Genomic DNA, 16,432 nt, shown 5'->3' on the forward strand with positions numbered 1-16,432 from the left:
GACCCAAGCTTTGAGAATCTCGTGCCACTTATGCTTAAATTAAGACACTCGTATTGCAAAATGAATTTAGGCCCTCACTGTAATACTTCAGAAGTTGAATTTGAAGTTCAGCATTAATACATTTGTCATTTCTTGTCTTAGATTTACCTTTGTGTGTTATTGCCAGACAATTGTCCAAGTCCCTCTGATCCGAGTCCCAAGCGAGTCTCAAGTCAATTGGTCCCGAGTCTCAAGCAAGTCCCAAGTCTTTCCTTTTGTCGGCAAGTCAAGTCAAGTCAAGTCACAATGTTATTTCAAGTCAAGTCTCGAGTCGAGTCATAGGTTATGTCAAGTCAAGTCGCGTCAAAGATTGTCAATTCAAGTCCCTCCCAAGTCGAGTCGAGTCACAGGTTATGTCAAGTCGAGTCACAGGTTAGAAAAAATGACAAGGCAGAGATTATTTAGGCTGCGGACGTGCGCGTTCACGTGAATACGTGCTTGTTGCCAAGCAACACACTTCTCTTAGACGAGCTCGAGACAGCTGACAGACAGCTCCAACTCAGCTCAAACTTATAGAGTTGTATTCAAAGCATAGAAACGTTCTCACAGCTCAATTTAACAGCGCCAACACAAACACACAGAAACAAGATGCATGGAATTTGATCACAAGTGCAATCAGTACTGAATGCGATGGCAGACTGCGCACTGCGGGCAGTTGACGAAGTCAGGAAGAAATGGAAAGATCTTCCGACGCTTTCTAAGTCCGAGTCGAGTTTCGAGTCATTTTCTTCCAAGTCCGAGTCGAGTTTCAAGTATTTACCTTCCGAGTCCGAGTCGAGTCGGAAGTCGTCAAATTTGCGACTCGAGTCGACTCGAGTCCGAGTCCCTATGACTCGAGTCCAATTGTCTGGTTATTGCAATATAAAACTACATACCGGTAATTGAGAATCGATTCTAGATTCTAGAATCGAGAATCGTTGGAATCGAGAATCGATTCTGGAATCGGATCGTGACCCCAGGAATCGGAATCGGATCGGATCGTGGCTTAGCCGGATCGGAGCACCCCTACCCATTAATATTTTTGTTTATAGCATTTTTTTATTTATCGCAGGTCATATTGTCATCGCAGTATTGAACAGTGTTATCGCACATCGCAGCTTTTCCTCATATCGTGCAGCCCTAGTTTGGTGTCTTGAGGGCGCTTCAGCAGGGCAGACACTTGTTGTCATGGGACAGTCTCCCTAATGACTACATCTGCTGTCCTAAAAGTCATGTGTGCAGCGCCTATAGTACAAGATCTATGTATGTATGTATATATGTGCGTACGTATGTACAGTGCACAAAATTAGGATTTGATCCCTTGCAGATTTTGTAAGTTTGCCCACTGACAATTAATGAACGATCTATAATTTGAATGGTGGGTTTATTTTAGCAGTGAGAGAGAATATCAAAGAGAAAACCCATAAAATCACATTATATAAAAGATAGAAATGGATTTGCATTTGATTGTGTGAAATAAGTTTTGTTTTCTTGTAGTTGATCACCAGGTTTGCGCACATCTCAGGAGGGATTTTGGTCCACTTTGCAAGACACCTGTCCACTAGGGGTGGGAATCACCAGATGCCCACGATACGATACTAAAACGATACTTGAGTCACGATACGATAAATGGTAAATGGCCTGCATTTATACAGCGCTTTCATCCAAAGCGCTTTACAGTCAGTAGGTACATTCACCCATTCATACACCGATGGCGGCAGGTTACCACGCAGGGTGCTGGCACACCAACGGGAGCAATTTGGGGTTCAGTATCTTGCCCAAGGACACTTCGACATGCAGACTGGAGGAGCCGGGAATCGAACCACTGACCTCTTTTATCCAAAGTGATTAGTGGACGACCCGCTCTACCTCCTGAGCTACAGCCGCCCCGATAGTATTGCGATATCGCCGATATTGCAATATATTGAATATTGCGATATTTCGAGATATTGTCTAACTCCTTTTCCTACCTTTTCCTTGACCTCACCAGAAGTAAAACATGCAGTGTTTTTTTGTTTTGTTTTGTTTTTGCCCCACACGTATGCTACATTATTAAGCTTCTCTGGACTCAATACGCCACTGCAGGCGCGGACTGCAACATCGGGCACTTCGGGCAGATGCCCGGTGACCTGGCATGGCCTGCAATTTTTTTTTTTTTTTTTTATATCGATACTTGGCGTCCAAATATCGATACAATATCGTCAGGCAAAATATCGCGATACTATGGTGTATCGATTTTTCCCCCCACCCCTACTGTCCACAGAATCAATCAATCAGATTCCAAACTCTCCACCATGGGCAAGACCAAAGTGCCGTCTAAGGACGTCAGGGACAAGATTGTAGACCTGCACAAGGCTGGAATGGGCTACAAGACCATCGGCAAGCAGCTTGGTGAGAAGGAGACAACTATTGGTGTGATTATTCGAAAATGGAAGAAACACAAAATGACCATCAATCGTCCTCGGTCTGGGGCTCCATGCAAGATCTCGCCTCGTGGGGTCTCGATGATCATGAGAAAGGTGAGGGATCAGGCCAGAACTACCTTGGGAGGAACTTGTTAACGATCTCAAGGCAGCTGGGACCACAGTCACCAAGAAAACCATTGGTAACAGTAATGTATTCAAATCCTGCAGCGCCCGCAAGGCAGAGTCCTGCACCGGGTCGGGGTTCCGCGGGGCCCTGGTGGGTCGGGCGGTGGGTAAAAATGAACTAAATGCGGACGGGGGGCGGGTGGAACAACGACAACGTATGAGCCATGTATGTTTTTCTGTTGCACTCAGACTGAGGCAGGGGGTGTGTCTGGCAGGGGGGGGGGTGTCTGGCAGGGGGTGTGTGTCTGGCAGGGGGTGTGTCTGGCAGGGGGGGTGTCTGGCAGCTGGTCTGACTGGAAGAGGAGAAAAGTTTCTGACGCATGTTTTCCGCTTTGTTTACATAACCGGCATCGTTTCAAGTATGCGCATACCGTGCATTGTGTGACGCTATGACTGCACAAAACATTCAAAACTCAGCTGCGTGGTCAAGGTGATTGATTGGAGACAATAGGAGTCGGACAGATAATCTAGTTAGGCTAACGTTAGCCTCCACTACAGTCAAACATACAAACTGGCTGTTTTCATAGCAACAGGCAACAACATGTCATGGATGGATACCGTGAAAGTGGAGAGGTCTCATCCCAACGTGGATTTACGTTCCTGCAACAGCAATCATAAAGGCAGTATGGATTATACCGGACATATTGGAAATAGCTGGTAAGTCACTTTGCTTGCTGTAACTGTCTGTGTCTGACAGCAGAGCTATCCAGCTGGTTAGTCAGCTAGCAGCTGCTAAAAGCTAATTAACGTACATCATCAGCTGACGAGTCTCGGCCAGAAAGACTGCTGTTCGCCTCCCGTGTGAAACGGTGGCAGTTTCGTTAGGGTCACTACAAAATGTTTGCACTGCAGATTAACGGTTATTATATATATGCGGTTCCGGATCGGGGCGCGGGCCTCAAGTCTGCGGGGCGGGGTGGGTTGCGGTACTGATTGATCATATGTGTGGGTTCGCGGAGCGGGGTCGGTACTGCACGTCGCGGGGCCGGGCGGAGCTGGGTGTTGAAAATCAGACCCGCGCAGGACTCTGCCGCAAGGTCCCCCTGCTCAAGAAGGCACATGCACAGGCCCGTCTGAAGTTTGCCAATCAACACCTGAATGATTCAGAGAAGGCTTGGGAGAAGGTGATGTGGTCAGATGAGACCAAAATCGAGGTATTTGGCATCAACTCGACTCGCCATGTTTGGAGGAAGAGAAATACCGACTATAACCCCAAGAACACCATCCCCACTGTCAAGCATGGAGGTGGAAACATTTGCTTTGGGGGTGTTTCTCTGCTAAGGAGACAGGATGACTTCACTGCATCGAGGCGAGGATGGACGGGGCCATGTAACGTGAAATCTTTGGCGACAACCTCAGCCAGGACACTGAAAATGGGTCGTGGATGGGTCTTCCAGCACGGCAATGACCCAAAACAAACGGCCAAGGCAACAAAGGAGTGGCTCAAGAAGAAGCACATTAAGGCCATGGAGTGGCCTAGCCAGTCTCTAGGGCTGGCACGGATCAGAAAACCCACGGATCGGATCGCGTGACGGATTTTGAGCCACGGATCACGGATTTTTCGGATCAGCAAAAAAATATATATATCCGATTTTTTCTCTCAAAATTAGATTTTTGATTAGATTTTTTTAATACTATTATAATTCTCTAACCATTTGTTGCCCTGCACAGCTCAAAAAATATTTTTTTCTCATAAGTGACACAATGTATGCTTTTACTCTGAAGGCAGAACGACCCAACTTCCTGTTTTAGGTGGCACTGCTATGCCTAACTTTGTGGCTGTTGCTTGCACCAGTCACATGACACGGGTACAGACCTACAGACCAGACCCCAGGTCAGTCTGGAAATATAACGTTGATGCTACGTTAAGCTACTCAGTGGCCCCACGTGTTGTTTTGTTGTTATGTGTCCTAAGGCAACATTTCACCGTCCGGTGATAATGTGTTTGTGAAACGTGTGCGCGCGCGCGCGTGTGTGTGTGTGTGTTGTGGCTCTCGTTATCTTGTTCAGCGCGCAACACGCTGATCGCATTCCTGTGCTTTTTCAGAGGTGTTGAAATAAGTTTGTGTGACGCTGTCTTTAGTAGCCACTAGCCACAGCCTTCAGACATACTTTACAGCAGCGACAAGGGATGAGGAAGCTCACTTGTGCTTGCCATGATTATGCCTGTCTGTGTCTGGCTGCGCTGGGCGTTCTCATACACTAACGTTAAACGTTAAATGAAACGAAAGGGGGGGGGGGGGGGGGGGGGGGTCCGCGGACCATTGACGTTCCGAACCGCGTTCCGAACCGTGGGGGCTGATCCGTACGGGTCACGGATTATCCGTGATCCGTGCCAGCCCTACCAGTCTCCAGACCTCAATCCCATAGAACATCTGTGGAGGGAGCTGAAGCTTTGAGATGCCAAGCGACAGCTTTGAAACCTTAAGGATTTGGAGACGATCTGCACCAAAATCCCTCCTGAGATGTGTGCAAACCAGGAGCCGAGTGCACCAGCTGGGCGTACGCCTAGGTGTAATGCTACGTCCGACGTAGAACTCAAAGTTACGACTAACTTAATTTTATGACTAGTGCAACATGTAGTCTTAAGGCCTGTATGCGCTGTGCCTGGGTGTAACTTTCACGTCTGGTATGGAGCAGGCGTAAAAGTTACACCCAAGGCGTACTCACTGACAGCTGTGTCATCTTGATCTGCGCTGTCGGGACTGACAGCTCTGTGCTGTCAGTGCCGTTCAGTCCTGTGATGCGGGAGAATCGTCTCCAAAAATATCGATCGATATGTGCTGTAAATAGACGTTTTGGGCGCAGGACCTCCGCTCGTCGGCGGGTTTTTAAAAGCTGATGATTCGGAAGATCTTTCCATTTCTTCCTGACTTCGTCAACTGCCCGCAGTGCGCAGTCTGCCATCGCATTCAGTACTGATTGCACTTGTGATCAAATTCCATGCATCTTGTTTCTGTTTGTTTGTGTTGGTGCTGTTAAATGTAGCTGTGAGAACGTTTCTATGCTTTGAATACAACTCTATAAGTTTGAGCTGAGTTGGAGCTGTCTGTCAGCTGTCTCGAGCTCGTCTGAGAGAAGTGTGCTGCTTGGCAACAAGCACGTATTCACGTGAACGCGCACGTCCGCAGCCTAAAGACCGGGCGCAGCTACGACCATGGTAAGTCAGGCTTGGTGCACTCGGTGTAAATTCAAATCACAACGTCGGGCGTAGCTAAGACCGGCGTAAGAGTTAAGACCTACTTTTTTACGCCCAGCTGGTGCACTCGGCTCCTGGTGACCAACTACAAGAAATATCTGACCTCTGTGCTCACCAACAAGGGTTTCTCCACTAAGCACTGAGGGCGTTTTCACACATATTTGTGTCGAGCCAGGCGCTGCCGCAACAGTGAAAAGTATATAATGTTTCAATTTTCAAATAGAGCGGCTCCGTTTCACATAAGCTTTTTATCACCGCGCCCAGGCCGTCGTTCTACAGAGTGGAGCGTCATGTATCCATGCCAACCAGATGGAAGTAGACGCGTATAGCGTAATTCCACCCTGGAAAATAAGCCCGGATGTAAACAGAACTGAACGATGGAGAATGAACAGCAACGCCGTTTGCTCTTGATGCTGCTTTTTGCATTTTACATCGTTTGTCTCTTTCAATATCGGGAAAGTGTTGAATTTGAAAACGAGGCACGGCTGCATCTGGAAAACAATGTTTTCATGTACTGGAGGCGGCGGATGCGAATCTCCAGACAAAGCAGGACAAGGCGCAGATTGATTCTGTTGAACCGTGAAGCCCTCACCATACGCAGATATTATCGGCGAACAGTCAGGTAAGTTGTAAACATTAACGTTTGTAACGCCAGGCTTGCTATGCCCTTGGTGGTAATTTGTCCAATAACTGTTTATTCAATGTTTGTGAACTTACGGGTGCCTGTCTAGCTCAAAAAAGGCGGAGTATCTGGAATTTAGGACGAGCTGAAGTCGGCGCGCATTCACACATCACTCGCGCCGCATTACAGGGCGACGCAAGCCGCTCCGAAACCACCCTCTCCAGCTGGAGCGAGAGCGAGTGAGTTACGTCGACTACGAGGGCGAGTGGCATGTTCCCACTGACCCAGTCACGCCGTGTTCGGCCCCAAAACTCAAGTTAAGTCGACTTAAAACGTTCCAGTGTGAAAACGCCCTTAGTCATGTTTTGCTAGGGGATCAAATACTTAATTCACACAATCAAATGCAAATCAATTTCTATCTTTTATATAACGTGATTTTCTAGATTTTTTCTTTGATATTCTGTCTCTCACTGTTCAAATGAACTCACCATTAAAATTATAGACCGTACAAAATCTGCAAGCGATCAAATAGTCATTTTGAGCACTGTATGTGTGTGTGTGTAAGACAACCTCATCCATAGCTGGGTTTCACAGCATCTTCACACCAACATCACACCAAAATATGGTATACAATATTTTAAAGCTGTACCAGCTAAGATCTTTATATAGAAAAATACATCTGCATCAGCCTAGATCACAAAGTGGAGCTGCAACAGAAGAGCATCTCATCCCCCCTAATGAAGATACGATAGTTTGGCCTATTTATACGTTTTCCCTCTCCATGCACAGGAAATGATGAATCAAAACACAAAACTTTCTCCTAAACAGCAGATGGCTGCTTCACCACCAGCTCCTAAGAAGAAGAGACTATGTGGGTTTGGAACACACAAACATTTTTTACAATACTGTTGTCAATGGTACTTCACTGTTTTTTGTGTGGGTGTAATGTCTATTGGAAACAAATCCAACATTATAACATAACACAACATTATATCAAAAATAAGAGAATTATCATGACTTTGTTTGGAGCGTCAATTAGCTGAAACAGAAACCCAGCCAAGAGGGATTGCTGACCTCCTCTCAGACTGCTCCACCAGTTTAACGGCCAGCTGCTCTGCCTCCCTCATCTTCTGCTCCATCAGCCGTTTCTCCTCCTTGGACTTCATGGCGGTGACCTCTAACCTCTGCCTCTCTTGTTCAGCATCTGCTGCCTTGTGGGCCAGCAGCTTGGCCTCCTCCTCAGCAATCTGGGCCTTCTCCGCCAGCAGGTCTGCTGTCTCCTCAGATCGCAGCTGGACAAAACACAACGTAAAGAAAAACACCTTTTAAGCCCCTTTTAGACTGGTGGAAAATCCCACTAATATCCACAAACTAGTGGCATTTTCTTCAGTCTAAAAGTTGCCAAGCCGGGCCGTTTAGCCGATAGAGCGACCCTGCAAGTGAGGTGGGTTTTTACGCGACGGCTCTGCACGCCATGGCGATATAAATCTTGGCGGTGGTCCAACGCATTATTTTCCGACCCTGCTTCTCCTCCTATTGATTTGCCGCCCCTTTTCCAGCGTGAGTCAGTGAGATTCAGTGATTCCCACAGGCTATAATTCGACTTCTTAACAGTTAATTACTTTACATGACGGAATATTATGCAGAGAAAAAAAGCATCTCTCATGCACGAGTGCACCCCACACAGCCCAGGCGCATAGACTGCGTCAGCCAGAATGTAAGTAGGTCGTCCGCTTTAGCTCTTTCAAAATAAAACCCTTGTTTTAATGTTAACATTTTGAGTAATGCTTACAGCCACAGTTTATCAATTATGTAATCTTAACTAGTGCTGCACGATTAATCAAATCGCAATCGCAATCGCGATGTCAGCACGTGCGATTACATAACCGCAAAAGTGTGCGATTTTTTTTTTTTTTTCACGTCTTTTTGAGTGTGTGTGTGTGTGTGAGCCTCCTCTAAACTAACGTTACACGTGATGCAGCAAACACACGTTTCTCTGCCATCACACTGGGCATCAACACTAGCGGGCGAGAGGGCGAGAGAGAACATCCATGATCGCTAACAGCAAGCTATGCTAATAACTAGCTAGCCTGTTCAGAAACGCATGTAAACAGCCGTGTGATTAGTGAGAACGTCAGTAAAATAAGGAGAGAGCTGCAGGTGCTTATGCAGAACTCGTGCACAATTAAGTGCACAGTGGGGATGACCCGCTGTGATGAAGAATATAACGAGATTAACAAGGTTGATAGCAGCAAAACACTGTCGCAGCTGCCAGCACCAGGCCAGCACTGGCAGCATCACCTCCAGACTAGCTAACTAGCCTGTCACATGATGCCTTCATGGTCCCTCGTTAAAGTCTGCAGATGCACGTTACCTCACCTCTCTCTCAAGAAGCGTCACGTGAGTGTGGCGTTTAAGGCCATCTGTTGCTACAAAATAAATAAACAATAAGTATCATTAGTATTACTGGACAGACATGTAACTAACTTTGCAACTTTGCTGAGCCATCTTCTATGTGCTGTAACACAGTGCAGTTTCTATTTGTCTGGTGTTTCTTTTTTACATGTTTGGGACAGGCAAATATCTCAAAATGTTTTATTTTTTTGTAAAGATAATTTTATTTCAAATTGTTTTATTTGTTTATTTTTAATATATTTTAAATTGTAACATATTTCATGTATTTTAGTCTGTGATATGTGAAACCGTGGTATTTTTGTCCAAGGTTATCATACCGTCAAAAACTCATGCCCGCACATCCCTAGATACCATTTGTTTATTATATCGCAATCACAATCGCAAATCGCAATATTGTGCACCATAATCGCTAATCGCACCTTTCCCCCAAATCGTGCAGCACTAATCTTAACATCAAAACGAGCATTTCGATACAATGTGTGCTGCTTCGTTTGCTGAAACACCCTTTTCTCCTCCAACGGATGGAGTGAGGTGTGCGGGTGAGGCTATTTACTTGTTTAACACATTGACTGCGAGCCCTTTTTTCAATGCTGTAGGTAGGTTCTGCCAGTTTTTTTTTTTGAGGATTCTGGCTCATTTTACAAGAGCCGAGGATTCTTTTCTGTTAAGACTTCGTGAACACCAATCATCTAAAAAGAACTAATAGAATGTGTGCTTTCTCTGTCTAAAAGAGTTAGTTTGTAGAGTTAGTAGTTATGTAAGCATTAGCAGTTGAATACAGCATGGTTTCAGCGTCAGAAAAATTATTCAGAGATAAACGGCTTTTTGTGAAATTCGATAGAACAGTCACTTTAACCATTCATTTTTGGCATCAGTAAGAGTCAGACATCTAAACAATAGTTTTGAACAGTAATTTCCTCCATAACAGCAGGAAACCCCCCTCTGCTTCCAACTCCTCCCTCCGTGTGTGTTCTCCTCCTGCCTCCCTGGCTCTCCAGCGGGCGTGTCACAACGAAGTTGCTGCTGCCTGGCTGCTGCCTGTTTGAGCGGCCGCTGTTTGAGGAAGTCTGGGTGGACTCGCTCGTTTCGTGGAGTTTTGGTTGAGAGCTTTGATGCGATTCTGGTCATATTTATGCTGCGTGTTTCAAAGTGTGCATCCAATCTATTCTTGCAACCCCCCACCGTTGCCACCGCTGTGCATCAGCGCGAAAGTGAAAGCGTTTTCGCCATTAATTTTACAGTATGAGAACGGCTTCCTCGCGCTTTTCCGTCCAGTTTTGGGTCGCCTCTTTCTACTGTGGAGAGACATGTCGACACTCAGTGGGTCGGTAAAATAGATTATACACATTCAATACCTCCAATTCTGGTGTAGGAGACGTAAAAGGGGTTGATCAATGTCCCACCGTCAAAAAAAAAAAATGTTTATGTAAGCCGAGATATCTCGTCCTTGGCACTCAACGGTTGGATTATGTAAGCCGAGATATCTCGTCCTTGGCACTCAACGTGTTAAATGACATTAGTTTGAAATTTTTACCCGGAAGTTTCCATTTTGTTTTACTGGCCTGACACTGCGCCTGGGCAGTGAGAGAAGAAGGAAGAAGGGAGGGGGAAGAGAGAGAGTGTGATCTAAAACTTTAAAAGGCGATGCTGCTGCTGCTGCTTTCCTCGGTAACAAAAACACATGTAATTGTGGGACTTTTGATGTAAAAAATGTATTAGAAAATAACAAGAGATCGGAGTTTGGCATGATCTCTCTTTGTAACTCTTTATTTTGTCAGTTTTCAAAATAGACAAAGACAGACAGGTATACACAAATAGAAACAAAAACAAAAATACAAGTACAAATGAGGCAGCGAACATGAGGTCTTTTTTTGAGAGAGGTATTCCAGGTGCAGATCTTCATATATTGGTAACTTTGTTATTTCAAGTGTAGCAGAGAGAGAAAAAAGAATGCTGGATGGAACGAGAGGACACAGCGAGAGATACAATTAAATAATAAAAATAAAAAATAGAGAACCCTAGTCAGTCTCAGATTCCTGCAGGTAACAGTCCCACTTTATCCAGAGGTTTTCCCCCTTGTCTTTCTGGAGAGTGAATGTCATCTTTTCCATAAGATGTATATGGTTGACGATTCCTATGAAAAGTCCAGCAGTAGGAGGGCTTCTCTGGAGCCAACACCTGGTGATAGCTTTTTTACATGCAACCAATAGTATTTTCAGGAGATAGGAGTCACTTTTACATAAACCATCAGGCATGATTCCGAAGTACAGTGTGAAAAAGGACATCTCAAAATCGAAACCCATTATTTTAGAAATCAAAACTCTCATGTCTTCCCAAAAGGGTTGGATATTTGGGCAGAGCCAAAATATATGAGCATGGCCCGCCTGTGTTGACCCACACTCCCGCCAGCAATGATGCTGAGATCCAGTGAATTTTGATTTTTGTTTTGGTGTTAAAAAAAAGTGAATCAGGCTCTTCCAGCCAAAGTCCCTCCAGGTCAGTGAGTTAGTGACAGAGCAATGAGCCTCCCAAGCCTGGAGCCACACCTCCTCCGGTACTTCCACACTCAAATCCTTTTCCCAGCGCTGTCTAACATAATCCGTTGAATTTTTATTCATTGATGTAATGGCGCTATACAGTTTTCCAACAATTCTTCTTGTATCTTCCCCGTTATAAGCTTCTATAAAAGTGTGGATCAATCGTGAGAGAATTACAGGTTCGGGCCCTCTAACCTCCTTCAGAAAATAATGACGAATCTGTAAGTATCTATAAAAGTCCTGTTTGTTAAGTTCAAAAGATCGGCTTAGGTTCTCAAAACTATCCATTTCCCCATTTGACATAATTCTACAAAGGGCTGTAATGCCACATTTAGTCCACTGTCTGTATCCATGATCGTTTGCCGCCGGTAGGAAGTGTGGGTTGAAAGCCGGCCAGGCCAGCACTCTTATCTCTCTCTGGAGCTGGAATCGCCTGACCACCTCCATCCATATCTTAATGGAAAAATTAACACATTGATTATGTAATCCAGATAATTCTTTCATCCTGTCAGGACAGCCCAGGATTGATTGAATTGGTATCTCTGATAGGGAGAATTCAAGGCTTTTCCACTTTGCTTCATATTTTTGGTTGCACCATAATACTAGTGGTCTGACCTGAGCAGACAGGTAATAATCTCACATTGAGTGCCAAGGACGTCTGTGGACGTCCTAAAAAAAAGTGACGAGAAGTGCCAGGGACGTCTGTGGACGTCCCAATATCATAATTCATATTATTCCATAATTCTGCTGTTTAAGGTCGTACCCAGCCAGTGAGCATGAATCCCTTCAAGGGATCACACGGCGCCACCTTAAAAATCTACACGGCAGCTGCGCCACCTTAAAACCTTGGCGCTCAGATCCTTTACTTTGTGCAGGAGAAAGCCGTGATCAAAGAGAAACCGATGCATGCTGCAGCCAGAGCCATATAGATTGCTCTGTCTGCAGCTGACAGTTGGCTGCGATCCGCGCCCACAACTGAGCTCCTCTGCCTCTGTCTATCTGTCTGCATATAGTTTCTCCACACGATTACCCGCCAGAAAGGCAGCACCCGACGCCGAACGGCCAAACCTTTTCCTGCAGTCCCGTTTGGCATTTCCTTGTCGCGCTGGGATCCGCCCGGGAGCCGCCGTCAGCCGCCCGGCGCAAAAACGGAGGCTCCGAAAATAGACTGGGTGCGTGTGGGGAGGAGTTTGCAGCTCAGGGGGGGAGAGGGGGGTGGGGCACGCAGGCTGCACAGAACTACACCACGTCACTACATCAGAAAATATTAGCTAGAGTCAGTGAATGTGCTTGAAATTAGACTAGCGTTAGTGTTAGACTAGCGTTAGTGTTAGACTAAAATGTGATATTGTAAGTTCTGATATTGTAAGTCGATTTGAATAAAAGCGTCTGCCAAATGCCGTAATGTAATGTAATGTCTAATAATAAAAAGAAGCAGGAGAAAAATAATAATAATAATCATGAGTGCAAAAAGTATTCATAAAAGTGTAGTCGTAGACTGAATTTCAATCATGGAAGACCAAATAAGGCATTAATAGAGCACCCCATGCTGTCATACCCCTCAGCCCAAATGACGTCACTAAATGACGTCACCATCTCCGACGTCACCTTCTCCATGACGTCACCTTTGCAGTGTGACGTCAGTTGCCCAAATGACATCAGTTATGACATCATAAATGACATCAGTTATGACATCATAAATGCCCTTCTCCTGGTACTATATAAAGCCCCCATCACCACAGCTTAAATCACACTTGTGCAGTCATCACTCACCTTGTGTCAGCATCACGCATTCATCCAGCATCTCCAGAGCAAAAAGCTTCATTCAGTCCATCATCATGTCTGAGTCTGAAGACGAGCAGCAAAGGGTCAACTCTGCCGTGGACGCCTTCCTCCAGAGCACGATCAACGCCCCGGCCAGCCCCGGGCAAATCTCCAATCCCCAGGCTTCATCTTCGGCGTCACAAGGGACGCTCCTCTCACCAGGGGCCGCAGCCGCAAAAGGAGATCCAGCGCCACAGAGGTCCAAGTCGTCTCGCCCGGATCTCAGTCCGCATAGCACTCCGGAGGCCGTGGCCGCGGCAAAAGAGCCAAGATCCCCTGATCGCAACGATTTCATCACTGGTCGGGTCCCTCATCGATGCCCGGCTGAGGACGCTCGGGAGCCCCATGCTCCCCACAGCAGCAGCCCAATCAGCACCGCCCCAGGTTTCAGGCTTGTATCCCCCCTTTTCAGCCGGCATCTCTTCCGTGATATCAGCCCAGCCAGCCCCGCTTCAAATCCAGGTGTGTGCGCCGCACTCATTGCAGGCCGGGTGCCAATCCCTGAGCAACTCTGCCCTGTTGCATACGGCCGCTTCCCTCTCCCGTGTCCAATCGGGTATTATCAAACATGCATTTAGTCCCTGGTTTCAGTCAACGTTGCGGCAATGCTGCTGCACTCATTTCAGGCCGGGTGCCAATCCCTGAGCAACTCTGTCCCCGTTGCCCGCGGCCACATCCCTCTCCCGTGTCCAATCGGGTTTTTAACAACATGCCTCTAGTCCCAGTTTCCAGTCAACCTTTTCTTTTCATAGCATGTTTCCTCTCTTATGCATCCAATCCATCGATCCAATCCCAGTCATTTAGATAAAGTATAACCCTTGTAAACTTTTTCCGGCCTATGCTGAGTAGCGCGCTAGCTACCTGGCTAGCCACCGGCCTTCCATGCTATACTGCGCATGCGCGTGGCTGGTTTAGCGTTGTCAGTGTTGCCAGATGGCAAATGTTGAATTATCGTACCAGAGGGTCAAAATTATCGTTTTTGGAGTGAAATTATCGTACGCCCCCTCCCCAGCGCGGCGCGCCTTGGCGCGCCTATATCGGGGGGGGGGCTGCGGCTGACCACAGGCTTGGACTTGGCATGATTTTTCAACACTGTGATCTCAGCCTGCGTTGCAACAACAACAAAACACCCTGCACGTATTGGCTGCAAATACGTTGTTTGAAGAGATGATTGTATAAACCAGTGGTTCTCAAATGGGGGTCCGGGGACCCCCAGGGGTCCGTGGCACTTTGCCAGCAGGTCCGCAAAAAGTTTTCAGGAAAATAAAAAATAACAACTTTTTTTGTGTGCAAAAGCTTCATAGTTCAAAGAAAATATTTTATGCTTTAAATCTAAAATGGTTCATGGATTACATTCTAATCTAACAAACCTATCAATTTAAAAATCAAGCACGTTACCGTGGAAACAATTAAGCTTAGCCCAAAATCACAAATCAGAATGAGGGGGTCCCCGGTATATTTTCTATCTTGTAAGGGGTCCTTGGCTGAAAAACATTTGAGAACCTCTGGTATAAACAGATAGAGTGATAGACGTAGGATTCGTCTAAGTGTCACAAAATGATGAAATTATCGTACATTTGGGGGATTTTGGGATTATGCAGTGCAGCATCACCCGGCTTTCTGTTATGCATAACTTGTCAGGTCAGCAGAGCTCATTCCCCGGTCATGGCGCAGTAGATTCAGCAGAGCATATCCCTGGTCACAGCACAGTGGCTTCAGCAGAGCTCCTCCCTGGTCACAGCACAGTGGCTTCAGCAAAGCATATCCCTGGTCACAGCACAGTGGCTTCAGCAGAGCTCCTCCCTGGTCACAGCACAGTGGCTTCAGCAAAACTTATCCAAAGCCTATCCAAATATCTAAATGTCCGTTTTACTCTCTTCTTTTCTTTTCTTGTCAACCATTTTATGTGAAGCACTTTGAATTGCCTCTGCGTATGAAATGTGCTATACAAATAAACTTGACTTGACTTATCCCCGGTCATAGCACAGTGGCTTCAGCAAAGCATACCCCCGGTCACAGCACAGTGGCTTCAGCAAAGCATATCCCCGGTCACAGCACAGTGGCTTCAGCAGAGCACCTTGCCTCATCCAAACAGTGCACGAGAGTCGCCATAGTTCCTGCCTCAATTCAGAGCTTTCCAGGGCGAATCCAGTTTTCCAGTTCCATGTCAAAGGCGTCCCTCTAGCTGGGGAAAAAACCTCCAGGCCCTCATCATCTCTCGAATTCCTGGGCATTAATCTTGACACCAAGCTTATGCAAGCTCCCTCCCCCTCGAGAAATTGTCTCGCATCCACGAAATAGCCCAGTCCTATTCAGCAGCCAGCCACATTTCAAAACGAGACCTTCTGTCTCTGCTCGGCCACCTGAATTTTGCCATGCACATTATTCCCCAAGGGAGGTCATTCATTTCCAGGCTGCTCGATTTAGCATCTTCAGTCCCCAGCCTCCTTGACTCAGTTACCCTCAATGAGGGAGGCCGAGCCGATCTCAAATTCTGGGCACACCTCTTAGAAAATTGGAACGGAATCTCATTTTTCTATGACGAAATCGTCTCATCTGCCGACGACTTAAAACTTTTCACAGATGCAGCACATTCACTGCTCCCCCTCCTGCTGGACGTCAAAACTAATCAAAAAGGACATGGCACGAAAACCGTGTGTCTCCACAGCCAGTCTCTGCCTCAACTGAACTAAATCCACCGTACAACAGCTCAGCCGAGGGTGCGGGTGCAACTCTCCCAAAGTGACAGTACACGACTGTCAAAACAAATGAAAAAGGCCCATAATAGACATAGACACGCAACTTAAAGTCAAATCCAAGGGGAAAACGTACTTATTAACAATGGTCAGCCCACCTTTAATATTCCAAATGTCAAAATGCACAAATCAGAACGTGCATCTATTAGGAATAGAACAGATAGATAGGAAAACTATGAGAAAAATATCAAGCCAATCTTTGCCTCATACAATTTGGGATTAAGTAAGTGCACAACTAAAGAATATAACATTATGTCTACCCATTTTTAGACATTTTCATGCTATAATAATATAATGCTAAAGGTTAAATATTGCATCTTTAAGCCATTGCTGGCTATGCTCATGCAGGTTGTTGCGACCTTGGTCATTACTGACCTTAAAAATGCAGGTCATCGCTGACCTTTTTTCTTTTGGGGGGGTCCTCCCTTCAACAACTGGGCTGCTGTCTTCATCAGCCTATGCGTCCTACA

General features: G+C 46.1%; 1 protein-coding gene across 2 annotated transcripts in view; it reads right to left on the reverse strand.

The window, feature by feature from the left end:
* nf2b (NF2, moesin-ezrin-radixin like (MERLIN) tumor suppressor b) overlaps positions 1 to 16,432 on the reverse strand; it is an 85,931-nt gene that overhangs the window by 13,252 nt on the left and 56,247 nt on the right. For both annotated transcript variants that reach the window (XM_083649229.1, XM_083649230.1), the window contains exon 13: positions 7,505 to 7,722. In XM_083649229.1, coding sequence (XP_083505355.1) covers positions 7,505 to 7,722 — 218 coding nt within the window. The remainder of the gene's footprint in view (positions 1 to 7,504; positions 7,723 to 16,432) is intronic.

This window comes from Poromitra crassiceps (genome assembly GCF_964638095.1).
Source record: "Poromitra crassiceps genome assembly, chromosome: 1".
Lineage (NCBI taxonomy): Eukaryota > Metazoa > Chordata > Actinopteri > Beryciformes > Melamphaidae > Poromitra > Poromitra crassiceps.